The 13765-nt window shown below is 52.3% G+C and overlaps 1 protein-coding gene across 1 annotated transcript in view; it reads right to left on the bottom strand.

Annotated features, from left to right (window-relative positions):
• OPRD1 (opioid receptor delta 1) overlaps positions 1-13756 on the bottom strand; it is a 31707-nt gene extending 17951 nt beyond the window's left edge. Inside the window, exon 1 of the mRNA XM_029948439.1 lies at positions 13521-13756. Within this exon, the coding sequence (XP_029804299.1) occupies positions 13521-13747 (227 nt within the window). The 5' untranslated portion in view covers positions 13748-13756. The remainder of the gene's footprint in view (positions 1-13520) is intronic.
• Between the last annotated feature and the right edge of the window lie 9 nt (positions 13757-13765).

Consider the following 13765-nt stretch of genomic DNA (forward strand, 5'->3'; position numbering starts at 1 on the left):
GGAACCGCCCCCCTCTCCACCATCATTTTCACCAGATCCATCACAGCAGCTATGCTGACGCAGTGCTTACACGGGCTCGGCATATTCTATTGAATTCTATCATGACGTTACATAGATTACCTCATCTAATTCCTCCAACAACTCTGTGCAATTGCTACCATTACCATCCTTACACACGAGAGGAAAATGAGACTTGGGGAGTATACTGGGTTGAATCGGTGCCCTCCAAATTCATGTCCACCTGGAAATGGGGTCTTTGCAAATATAATTAAGATGAGGTCATACTAGATCAGAGTGGGCCCTAAATCCAATGTGACTGGCGTCCCTCCAAGAGGAAACACAGAGACACACACGGAGGGAACAGCCATGTGAAAACAGATGCAACCACTGTACAGATGCAGCTACAAGCCTAAGCGATGCCAGGGATCGCCAGCAAGCCCCCACAGCGAGGCAAGGAGGGGTCCTTCCCGAGAGCCTTTGGAGGGAGCACGCCATCCTTGATTTCATGCTTCTGACCTCCTCAACTGTGAAGGATGCATTCCTGTTGTTTTATGGCCATTTGTTACAGCACCCCCGAGAAATGAATACAGAGGGGTTAATCATCTTGCTGGCCGTGGCCTCCAACATAGAAGCAATCAGTGTCTTAAAATTGCTCCACTCCCCAGTTCTCCCAACAAAAGGTCTCCCCCTGCCCCAATCAGGAATATAGAATGTTAACACTGAAAGGAAAGGTGGCTGGTGGGAGATTTACTGAGCACTTACTATGTGCTGGTTGTGCTGCTAAATAAATGCCATAAGTGTGTTCCTATCTCACCGAATCTGCCCAGGAGGTGAGCGTTCTCCCCATTCTACAGGTGAGTGATATTGAGGCTCGGAGAGGTGAGGAAACCCACCAGAAGTCCCACAACTAGGAGTGGCAGATTGGGCTCCCTCTGACTCCAGAACCCACTAGCTAAACCTCTATCCCACCTTCTCCTCCCGGTTTGTCAAGTTCAATCCCTTTGTTTTACATATGAGAAAACCAAAGCACAACCACAGCAGTGATCACAAAGGCTCTGCCCACTGTGGGGAATAAATAGCTTAAATAAAGCGTCTGCCAGCCAGCCGGGGTCCAGTTGGGGCTCCCCGTGTTTGCAGACAAAGGGGGGCTGCTCTTCCCGCTGACAAAACAAGCTGGGCCGGACAGCAAGGGCTGCGAGCTGTGTCCCTGCCCACCATTTACCAGGAGTGGCACGTAGCCAGAAATTAATTAGCTGTCTCAGTTTTGGCAAAGCCTGAGGAAGGAAAGTGGTTAATTATAACAAGGCATGGCACAGGAGAAGATTAAAGGCTGGAACATGGAAATAAAGGTCCCTGAGTTGAACATGAGTTGAGGGGAGGGGCTGGGAGGTCATGTCAAGTTCAGCAATAGACAGAGCAGACACCTTGTGTGGTTCAGGTCAAGAACCACAACGTGCTCACAGGAGCCCATCACCCCAGCTCTGCTTCTGGCTTAAGGATGGCTGGACCCAGGAATGGGGCAGCCAGACCCACCAGAGGCCCCGAGAAAGCAAAGGTCCTCAAGTGTGGCATGTCAGCCCATGGGTCTCTGGAAATAGGACATGTCCCTCCTACAAACCCCTACTGACATGCTGCCTGAGGGTCAGACCCTAGGCTGGGGTTCCAGCTCTGCACAAAGGCTACTCCCCGTGCCCCATACCTGCTCTTCCGAAGAGAGGGGGAGAGATGAGCAATCAAGTGTTTGGAAAAGTATGTGCAGACGGGGGACAGACAGGACACTGTGGGGCCACAGAGGAGGGGGTCTGTTGGCCTGGGGGCAGCAGAGAAGGCTCCCTGGAGGAGAGATTGACTAAGCTTAGAAGCAAAGTGCTACTCAAGAAAGGAGAGGCCTGAAGCTCCCGCACGTCTTCCCTCTTGTCTTGCAGTTGGAGGGTTTTTATTATAGATCCCAACTACTCCACAGAGAGAATCTCATTAACAAAGTGTCAACTAGGTATTTAGGAAACACTTAGCGATGCCTCCTCAGGACCAAGGATTGAGCTAAGAAACAGGATAGAAGATGAACAGGACACAGCGCCCACCCTCCACCAGTGTAAAAGGGAAGGCAAGCACCACATTACAACTAGAAAACACTGCTTCAAGACCACGTACGTCTTCCCTCATTCTATGCGACAGGCACGGACAAAGGCACTCGATTTACATCATCGCACTTCACCCTCACTGCGGATGAGCACTATCACTGCATTTGGCAGACAAGGGGACTGAGGCTCAGAGAGGCAGAGAAACTTGCCCGAGGTCACGCAGCCTATAGGTTGTAGTACAAGGACTCAAGCCAGCGTCTGTCTGATTCTGTGATCATTAGTTTTATGTGTCACCCTGACTGGGCTATGGTACCCAGTTATTTAATCAAACGTTCATTTAGGTGTTGCTGTGAAGGTATTTTGTAGATATGGTTAATATCTGCAATCAGGGGCGCCTGGGTGTCTCAGTTGGTTAAGCGTCCAGCTTCGGCTCAGGTCATGACCTCATGGTTCGTGGGTTCAAGCCCCACATCAGGCTCTGTGCTGACAGCTCAGAGCCTGGAGCCTGTCTTCAAATTCTGTGTCTCCCTCTTTCTCTGACTCTCCCCTGCTCAAACTGTCTCTCTCACTCTCTAAAATAAATAAAAACAGTAAAAAAATAAGTAAATAAATAAAAATATCTGCAATCAGCTGACTTTAAGGAAATTATCCTTGGTAATGAGGGTGGGTCAACCTTAAGAGCAAGGCTGAGGTTTCCCAGGAGAAGAAGAAATTCTGCCTGTTGACTGCAGCATTAGCTGTTACCAGAGAGTTTCCAGCTGGCAAATTTCAGACTTGCCTAGCCAGACCCCACAATGCATAAGTCAGTTTCTTGAAATATATCCTATTGGTACTTTTTTCTGGTAGGACCATGTCTGACTCCACCCTGAAAACCCATGCTCTAGGCTAAGGATGATGCTGGGAGCCACACGCTTTCCTCACCAGAAAACGGAAATGACGGACACCAGCCACTATGGAAGTGTTGTAGAGATTGAGTGTTGACAAGGTCCCCTGTATGAAGCCTTGTCTCATTATCAAAGCACATGCTCGTTTTTGCCATAGTCGTATTTGGTGGATCCTTGAATTATTTTGAGTCCTTCCATCGCCAAATAAATGTCCCACAATTCCATGTAAAAATATCATGCACAAGTTTGTCATTCTTAGTGACCACCGTGTGGGTGACACAGGGATGATACAGTTGGCCTAACCTGTCCCCGGCCCCCAAGGGACACTCTTTGAGGACAATGAAGACAGGCCCGGTGCAGAGCACCTCACATCCATTCTCTCCTTTGACTCACATGAAGTGCGTACCTGTATATTCCCACTTTGTTCACGGAAGGAAAACGACCCACAGAGGAGAGGTCCTGATCTAGGAGTTGAGAGTGGACAGAACCAGGATCCAAAGTCAGGTGTTCCAAAAAGCCCAGGTTTCCCGCCTCTAGACCTCAGACCATACTGTACAATACTTGTACACAGAATTTCACCTGTGTTTTATTTATCAACAACTTATCATTTTAATAACTTTGCAACTCAGTCTACCCTGCTCCGTGGCCTCTCCTAAACCCCAGCGATATACAAGTCATTTCCCACAGTTGGAATCAGAGGGTGTCATGAATTCAACCTTCTTCTCAACCACTGTTTACAGTCTCTGCACACGCAGGCTCGGGAGTCAAGAGTGCCTCAGTTCAAAGGCTGACTGCCATTTGCCAACTGCGGCCCTGGGCAAGTGAACTGTCATCTCTGAGCCTCAGTGCCCTCCTCTGTCAAACGGAGAGAAACATGGTACCAACCTCACAGAGTCGGGGGGATTAAATGCAATATTATATACGGGAGGCACTCAGCACAGAGCTGGCCACCTTGTCGGCACTCAAGAAAGGTCAGCAGTGCTATTTTTGGTGTGAAGCCCTGTGGAGTCAATCTGCCATGCTTTGCCGTTGAACTCTCTCCCGGCTGGGATGACAGGCCTGAGCAAGTGGGGGGAGTGTCCCTCCCAGCAGCACAGCCCTCCGGCCATGTGCTGGGCTCCCCTTCCTCTCCCACGGAGGAATGGAAAATCACTAGATATGGGGCTTTTCCAGCACTCCAGGAGGATGAGTTTTTGTAACCAAGGGAAACAGATCATCTCCATCTGTCCTGCAGGGGCATCTGGGCTGGGCAAAGCAGTTTTTCTCCCTCGGCTTAATCCTTATCCCAGGTTCCCAAGAGCTGGGAAATCAGCCAGAAGAAATCATTATTACCAGCAACTTCCTGTTCCGGGCCAGGCTCTGAGCTAGGGAAATACATCATCTCCCTTAACCTTTACCTTCACTATTCCCTCTGCCCCAAACACTTCCTCCCAGCGACAGACCTCTGCTTAGCTGTCTCCTCCCCAGCCTCACCAGACACAACTGCAGCCCTGCCATTCTCCCTCCCCCCAGGCCTGTCTTAGTTGGCTTCATTGCCTATAGCCTTGGCTTTACACCGACTTATGTGTTGTCTGTCTTCTCCTCCACTAGACTGTCAGCTTCATGAGGGCAGGGATTGTGTCTTGATCACTGCTACATGCCCAGCCCCTAGAACCATGCCCGCTAGGAGGAGAGGCTGCTGAATGTATGTCTGCTACAGCCCTGTGATGCATGTGATTTTTCTATCATCCCCATTTTACAGATGAGAAAATAGACTCAGTGAGGTGAGCCCAAGGGTGGACGGCCAGCAGGAGGCAGACCTGGGTTTGAATCTCAGTCTCTGCACCTGAAGGGTGTGGCCACCTTGCCAGCTGCTGGCTCTGCCCCAGGAATCTTGGACTTCTTCGGGCCTGTGAGATGTTGTCAGTGGCCTCCAGGCCAGGCTGCCCTGAACAGGAACCCACTCCCCTTGCTCCTGGGTCCAGCTCTTTCTAGATATCCTTTTGCTCTCCCTTAGCCCAAGTAATCTCAAGTGTGGAAAGAGATGCAAGAAGGGATGAGGGTTAGGAAAGGCAAGTTCCAGTCCTGCCTTGACCACTAACTCAAGAGACACTGAACTTCTGAAGCCTCAGTTCCCTCATTTTTATTTTTATTTTTTAAGTATTTTTTAAATGTTTGTTTATTTTGAGAGAGAGCAAGCATGAGTGGAGGAGGGATAGAGAAAGGGGGAAAGCAAATCCCAAGCAGGCTCCACGCTATCAGCCCAATGCAGGGCTCAATCTCACCAACCATGAGATCATGACCTGAGCCAAAATCAAGAGTCAGTTGCTTAACTGACTGAGCTACCAAGCTGAACTTGACATACAGGTGGCAGAAGATAGGGCAATGGTTAAGAGCATGGGCTCTGAGATCAGAATGACTCCATTTCAATCTGACTCCAAGACTTTGAGCAGGTTATAGAATCTCTCTGTGCCTCAAGTTTCCTCATCTATAAATGTGGGCAACAAACTCACCTCATATGGGTCTGGGGGATTAAATGGGATAATGTATATATGTCTCTAAGCAGACTGCCTGGCACAAAGTAAGTGTTCTGTAAAGAGAATCATCATCCATGATTCAAAGCCCTAAGCTTGGCGAAAGGTTACCTCTGCAGGGGAGAAGGAGGGGACATCTCCACCTCTCCCTGTGGTGTATTTATTGGACGGGGCCTTTTGACCTCACAGGACTTTAAATTTTGAGTTCTTTCAATTTATCAAGACTTCAAAAGCTTCAGAAGACAAGATTCTTTCTGTATACACCCACCCTGGCCAGAGATAAAGCTGTTGATTTCTGCAGCTGCACAGGGAGCTATAAATCAATAGAACCCAACCCAGACACCCCATCCCACCCCATGTCCCCCAGCTGGTAACAGGGCCGCTGCAGCCTGTGTGATGGTAAATTGCTAATTTAAGCCAGGCTTTCTGTTCAAGCCCACGATTATCTCTCTTCCTGTGCATGTTATGATGTTCTGGGTAGCCAATTGGATTTAAAGGTCCCAGGACTCTGAGGGTAATGAAATCACGCCTTGCCCTTACACAGCTCCCAGGCATCCTCTTCCAGGAAGGGGAGAAGGGGAATCTGAGATCACAGCATCTCTGAATCTCAGTTGTGGGAAGAGGAGCCTGAAGCTATGTTTATCTTGTCTCCACCCAAATCCCCGGTGCCATGCCTCTGCCCTGTGGTTTTCCAGCACCCTCTTGCATACCTTCAGAGATGGGAAGCTCCCTACATTACACAGCAGCCCATACCTTCTTGGAGAGTTTTGACTGTTAGAAAATTCCTTGTAGAAATAATCAGAGATGTGGACAAATATAAGTGTTCGAGAATGTTCACAGATGCATTGTTTAGATTGGCATAATATTGGAAATCACAGAAGTCTCCCCCGCAAATAGAATACATTCATACAATGCAGTCATCAAAAAATCATGTTTTCAAAGAATGTTTGATAGCCTGACAACATGCTCATGATATAACTTGAAGTGAAAAGGCAGCTTACAAAATACTGTATATGACATGATCACTATTCCAATTCTGTGATCCTGATGTCATTAAAACCTACACACACAGAGCCAGAGAGAGGGAGCAAGAGAGAGAGGGGAAGAGGGAGAGGAAATACACCAAAATAGCAAAGCTTTTCTCTTTGTAGTGAGATTAGAGTTAATGATTAGCTCTACTTAAACTTCTCCATATTTTCTGAAATAACTACTGTGTTACTTTTACAGCAAAAGAAAATTTCTATTATTGAGCTAATAAAACTTCCCTATAAGATCTACCCAATAATTCTGGTTCCTCTGGGGCTCAATAAATGCTGACGGGATGAATGAGAAGCAAGCCTTTGGAATAGACATGACAGAAAATGTTTACTGAAAACTTGCCAAATGCCTGGTTCTATACTGAAGTCCTTCACATTATGCCTCATAACCTTCTCAAAACTGCCTTATGAAGCTCTAATGCTACTCCCATTTCACAGATGAGAAAACTGAGAGGTTGTGCATATACTGCCTATGCTCACTCGCTTAGTAAGCGGCCCAGCTGGGCCGTGATCCCAGGTCAGTCTTGCTCTGACGTCAACTGCTGTCAGCCCACGAAGAGGCCTCGGAGGTTTGCAGACAGCAATCTGCCAGTTCCTCCCTTCGTCTAACTAGACATCACCAGCTCTCGCTCCATGGGTCTCACGGACAACGGTGGCAGAGTGGACATGGAGTGGGTCTGGAGTCAGAAAGGCCTCGGTTTGCACCTTTCGGGTTGTGAGAGGCACCTGCTGCCTCTGAGCCTCCCGGTCCTCATCTGTAAATAAGACTCAAGCCCCCAGGGCAGGGCTGGCATGCAGTGCGGAGAAACCTTGGGCACACAGCAGGGCTGGGGGGGTGACCTTGGTGCCCTTGGTGACCCTGGGCCCACCCCAGTGTGTCTTTGAGTCACACACTCCCCATGGCTGGGAAAGTGGCAAGCAGGGGGCCAGGCCCCGGGAGGAGCAGTGGCAACACCAGCCAGGGCAGCTGCTTGCCTTCCCGGCACCCTCGCCAGGCCTTCTTGACGGTCTGACAGCACTCCCATTTTAGAAAGGGGACAACTGAGGTGCCAGGGTTTAGGTGACCCACCCAAGGTCCCACAGCTCCCTTCCATCGCCCTGGACCAGCCTCTTGGGTTTCCCTGCGCCTCCATCCTGCTCCTGCACCCATCCACACCCTATTCATCCCCTTGAACACCATTCCGCACAGATCACTCTGAAGTCCTCTTCCCCATGACCTGTGACTCAAAGCTCCTACATTTCCCACTATGGTTCCCTTTCCGTGGAACCTGAGCACCCATTCAGCCTTGGCTCCCACTGTCCAGACCTGCAGCCTCTGGCCCCAAACACCAGCCTGTCTCCAGGCCTCTCCTCGGATGCTCCCCGCCAGAGCGACTCCCTCCAATTACCTGGGGCTGGTCCAGGGAGTTCTCGCACATTCCGCCAACACTGGGAATTGTGGAAGGCAGAGACCAGAAAGGGTGGATTCATCACTGGCTCCGGGGGCCTAGCCTTGCTGAGGACGAATCTACTTGCAGGGCGTATCTTGCTTCGGTCCCTGCAGCCTCTCTGCCTTCACAGCGTCCCTGTAGCCCCTGATACTCAGCTCAACCAGGGTGAACTTCCCTGCCCTCTGCAGCTCTCCGTCATCCTGTGGACCTCCCTTTGCTTATGCTGTTCCCTCTGCCTGGAATGCTCCGCCCCCACCTTTCCAAGTAGCCAACCGTGCTGCTCCTTCTCGACTGAGCACCAGCAATACCTCCTCTGGCCGGGTCAGGAGCTTGCCCTGGCCTCCCCACAGCTCCCGGAAGATGTGATTGTCCCTGGAGCTATAACTAAGGTTGGGGCCTAGGGGAGGGAGGGAAGTTGCTATGTTAGAAGCCAGAGACCAGGCTGCAGCTAAGCTGAGGGTCTGGGCCTTGGGAGCTAAGGCTGTATAGGCCTGGCAGGGGTCAGCATCAGCCAACACTTGCTGTATGAGTAAATGCAAAGACGATTCGGGAAGCAGAAAAGGGCCCAAGATGGAAAATGTAAGTAATCAGGCCCCACAGCCGTGCTCTGTCCGCCAGGAGCAGCTGCAGGGGTGCTGGTTAATCATAGCACCCGGCACACGCTGAGGGCCTACTGTGTGCCAGGTGCTGTGCCGCGACCTTTACATGCACAAGCTCATCTAATCCTCCCCAAAACCCACCCTGATCGCCCCAGTTTCACAAATGCAGAACTGAGGTTCAGGGAGGGTAAGCTGTTTGCCCAAAGCCACACCACCAGGGCACAGTCGGGCTGGGATGCAGACACGGCATCACCTGATCCCCGTCCGTGGCCTCTACCACTGCACGGTGTCTCCTCAGTGGGGTCTCTCCTGGCCTAGGAAGCCTGGGTTCACGGACCCCAACCCAGGGAAGACAGGGGAGGGAGACAAGAAGGCAAGGGCCTCCAAAAACAAGATGAGAATTCAGAGCTCCCAATCCCGCAAAGCTGACACTTAGGCACTTATCCCAGCAACCCCTGGCACCTCAATAGTAGAAAGAGGGGACAGCACCCAGTCACCTGTCACGACCCCTCCTCAGTCCAGTCCGTTATGCCTGGCCCAGCCTCCCTTCCCTGCTCTGCGCTGCAGTTAGGATGGGAGGAAAAACATGATGCTTTACCTATATGACCCTGTCATCTTTAGGAAAAAGGTGTTTATGAGTCAGATACTATGATCCACATTTTGTAGATGAAGAAACTGAGGCGCAGAGTGGCAATCCAATTCACTAATGACCTTAGTAGGTGGCAGAGCCCGCACTTGATACAGGAGTCATCAGAAGAGACAGGGGCCGAGGGCGAGACCAAGTGGCAGAGAAGCACGTGGCATGAAACAGTCACGAAGAAGCAGGCTGGGCTGGTTACATGCAGGGGGCAGGGTGGGGGAGGTAGGGGAGGTCAGGGACACAGCAGGGTACAAACCCGCTGAAACCAGGATCCGGGCAAGGTGCAGGCAGGGAGGCAGGGAAGGCTGTGGAACAGACAGAAGGCCACTTGCAAAAGCATATCGACTCCATTCTCCTGCCTGGATTCTGGGGCAGGTGCACCAGGAAGTCCCGGGCCATGCAGAGGGAAGATCGACGGGGCACCTGTCAGAGATGGGGACCTGCTAAGCCCCTCACAATCTGCCCTACCCAGTGAGCCACTAGTGGGAACTCCTGGAGCCCAGCCCTGCTCAGGGCTCTGACCACCCAGAAAGAGGAGTTGTTGGGCGACTGCTCTGAGGACCCACGGGGCCACCATACTGGCTGAACTGACACTGCAGGACTAAGGGGCGATGCTCTGCCTGGGGACCAGATGTCCCCCCAAATCCTGCTCGGATTTCACAGAAGCCTCAGGAACCACGGGCCGTTTGGTAAGAGCACAATTCCCAGATGCCCCCCCTCCTGTGTGTGGAAGGGTGAGTGGGCTTCTCGAATGGGTGTGTGACTCGGGATTCTGAGAGTCTTTTTTCTCAGCCCCTCATCCACGCCCAGCTTCTTGTCAGGGGCTCCTCTCTTTGTTTCATCTTCTTTTTAATGTTTTATTTATTTTTTGAAAGAGAGAGAGAGCATGAGCAGAGTGCGTGAGTAGGGGAGGGGCAGAGACCAAGGGGGACAGATGATCCCAAGCAGGCTCTGTGCCCAACTCAGGGCTCCAACTCACAAACTGCGAGACCATGACCTGAGCCAAAGTCGAACCCTCAGCCGGCTGAGCCACCCAGGAACCCCCCTATTTCTTAGTTATTACCCCCTCCTCACCCTTCAGCTCCTCAGAGGCACACATCAGGGGCTCCTACACACATCAGGGGCTGGCCCCCACCTCCCATTTCATCGCCTGCTACACACACAAGTCTGTTAGAGGACTAGCGGATGACTGTCATTTCTCCCACTGTGAGGGCAGGGATGGTGTATTCTCCTCACCGCTGTATCTCAGCATCTAGCACAGGGTACCACAGAATTTTCTTGAATGAGCTCATCCTTTTCATTCCTTCGCATACAGACAATCCCTTTTCTCAAAAGCAGTAAATGGCTCAGCTACAACATGTTAATCCTCACCACGGCCCCGGACACACTGTTGTTCTTCCCACTTGATAGCGGAAGAAACGAGCCCCAGAGAGGTAAAGTCCGTAGCCCAAAGACACGGCAGGAGAGTGGCTTTGAACTCAGGATTTGACCTTAGGTGTGTCTGGGTTTAGAGCCCCACCTCTGCCACTATACCAACCCGCTTCCCCCTCCCAAGGGTTTATGTGGATCTTCCCTCGGAAACCTACCCTTGCCCTCCACTGCCCAAGCTCAGGACTGGCAGGCAGAATCCATTACTTCAACCATTCACTCATTCATCCGGTCAACTAACTCACTTGTCGGCTGTGCCAATCCCTGCCTGGGGTGCCAGGAAACCAGAAGGATCAGGGGCCTCTCTTCTCTCCACTGCTCTCAGGGCTTTGCCAGCAGTAGCAGAGCCCCAGGCACCCTCCCCACCCTTCGCCTCTCCATCAGTGGGGAAGAATTAAGTACTAGCCCCATTGTCACCCCTGCCCCCAAGGACAGCACCCTAAAATACACAGGCCAAATAATGTGTAGGATCACAATCTTTTTGTCTCCATTGTTCTCTGGTGATTCTAGGTCAGAGGAGACACAGAATTCTGCCCCCTACTTCCATGAAATTCTCTGACTATCCCCTACCCCAGACAGCTCTGGAAAAAGGTTCTAGACTTGGAGTCACAAGACCAGGCTGTGGGACCGTAGGAGAACGAGTCATCCTGCCTCTCTCTGAACCACAGATTCCACGTCTGTAAAATGGAGGTGATCATATTGAGGATTCTGATGCCTATGCCACAGGCTTGTAGGTGAGGATTAAATGATTCGGACCCAGAGATAGGGATCACATAGATGATTGGCCCAGCAAACGTCTTAGCAACATGGAGACCTATGGGGGCCAGCTATGTGGCTTGCAAGTTGCATTTGATGATGGGATTTGGGGGAAGCTGGTCGCAAGCAGCCCTAGCAAGCAGAGCATACCCTGAGGGGACCCTCAGAAGTGAGAGGCCTTCCCTGGGGCTCACGGGTAGTGCGGGAGCTGTGCTCACCAGCCCAACATCCGGAGCCCCTGGAGAAGAGGCCGGGAATGGCACTGAGCACCACCACAGGGCCCTTCCCAGACTTCAGCACCAAGAGCTCCCCCGAGAGCCTGGGTGCCAGGCACCTGGAACTCAGAATCTTAGCCACCCTCAGGCCCACCTTAGGACACGTGCCTCCTTCTTTAAAAGGCACTAGATTCTGAGGGATCTGGAAAACTTCTCCTCTTCACCACACAGACAGCTTCCATTTATTGGGTCCAGGCACCAGGCCAGCTGCATTTCATGTGTTTGCTCACTGACACTTCACAAAAACCCTGTTGAAGAAGGTTCTATTCTTACCCCATTCTACAGATGAAGAAACTGAGGCTCAAAGAGGCTACGTGATTTCCCAGAGTTCCAGAGCCAGTTCGTGGCAGAGCTGGGATCCATACTCGGGTTGGCCCCACTCTAAAGTCAAAGTGAGGAGAATCACAACCCAAAACGCACAGCAAAGACTAGTCCCTGCGGGGCTTGGCGGAGCTTTCCCGGTGTAGCTGGTAACGAGTCACTGAAAGCACAGGAGATTCCTGTGCCCTCTGCTCTTCCTGGGGGAGCAAAGATTTCCCCGGAGATAATCAATGCCAAAGCTCCTTCAACACCCACGCACCCATCCGGTGCTCCAACGCAGGCCGCCCTCCCCTGCAGAGACCCCACACTCTGGAATTCAGACTCCCAACGGAGGAGATCAGGTCTCCATTCTTCAGACAGGGAAAATGAGACAAATGGGGCAGATGGTGTGGGACAGGGGGACTGGGGTACCCTCTGAGACGGGCATCAGTGACTGGGCTGAGACCGCAGTTCACATTCCCAACCCCTGAGTCCACAATCTGCCCTCTGCCCTGCCTGGTGGCACCACAGCCCAGAGAGGCTTAGGGCTGTGCCCTCCTTCAACCAGCATGGATGACCCATTTCCAACTAACAGTAAATACAAGGGCATCTTTGTTGTTATAAGGATAGGAGGTTCCTTTCTATCCTTTTTCGCCCGTGTCTGAGCTGGCAGAACTGGGTCAGGAGGCTGCTTCCGGGCAAGCCGATGATGTTTTAGATTCTCTGAGAAAGTCCTAGCACACTACATAGATACCAAGAAGAGAACTTCTCTTCCAGAGGCGAAAGCTCAGCTCCATTCCCGCCCAAACAAACCACCACTGCCTCTGGCAGAAAGAAAAACCTGTTAGAGAGGAGGAGAGAGAAAGACAGGGCATTTGAGGAGCTGAGGCCTCTCTGAATGGCGCCCAGACCTTGAGACCAGATGGCCAACTGAGGAGGGAAGCCCACCACTGCCTGGCACGGGGCACAGACACAAAGGTCTGAAGCCACTCTGGGCGCTCTCCTCCCCCTCAGGTTTCAAGGATTTGACAAGAAACGACAGTCACACGGTCACAGTCTCATACCGACTGACAGTGTGGGACAAGCATACCCCAACACAGGAACCCCAAGAGAGGTCATCACATGGGATTTGGTAAGTGCGCCCGCTGCATGGTGCAGATCCCACAAGCACTCCCCTGGTCCCCCAACTGCCCAGACAGCCGCCTCCCCAGAAGCCCACCCCGGGGAGGTTTTAAGAGGTCCAGCCTTCAATACATTTGTACTGGCAGGAACACAGAATCACCCACCCGTAAACTGACAGACCACTAACTGTCGCACGGACTAATGCAGAAACAAGGGGATGCAAACAAATGATCGAATGTTATTTAGTCACACGCGCACGCGCGCGCGCACGCACACACACACACACACACACACACACACTCCAGTGTCCGACTCTCAATGGAACGGTCTCCTAGCTGGGCCCTGGGCTCCCCCTGCAGTTAGTGCGGGAACCCGGGGAGCCCCAGGTCCTAGGTCAGGGGGCCGGTCCCCGGTCCCCACCGTCACCCCGCGGCGCCAGCCCGCGGTGGACTCACCGGACGATGCCGAACATGACCAGCACGTTGCCCAGCAGCCCCACGGCGCACACGGCCGAGTAGAGCGCGGTGATGGCGATAGCCAGGGCGAGGGACGAGGCGCTCCGGGCGCCCGGCGGCCCCGACGCATTGGCGCCGGCGCTGGGGAAGGCGCTGGGGAAGGCGTCCGAAGAGTTGGCGAGGAGCGGAGGCTGCAGCTCGGCGTCGGCGGCCGGGGACGGCTCCATGGCGGCCGGGCGGCCGGT

Source organism: Suricata suricatta, chromosome 8 (assembly GCF_006229205.1).
Source record: "Suricata suricatta isolate VVHF042 chromosome 8, meerkat_22Aug2017_6uvM2_HiC, whole genome shotgun sequence".
In the NCBI taxonomy this organism is placed as follows: Eukaryota; Metazoa; Chordata; class Mammalia; order Carnivora; family Herpestidae; genus Suricata; species Suricata suricatta.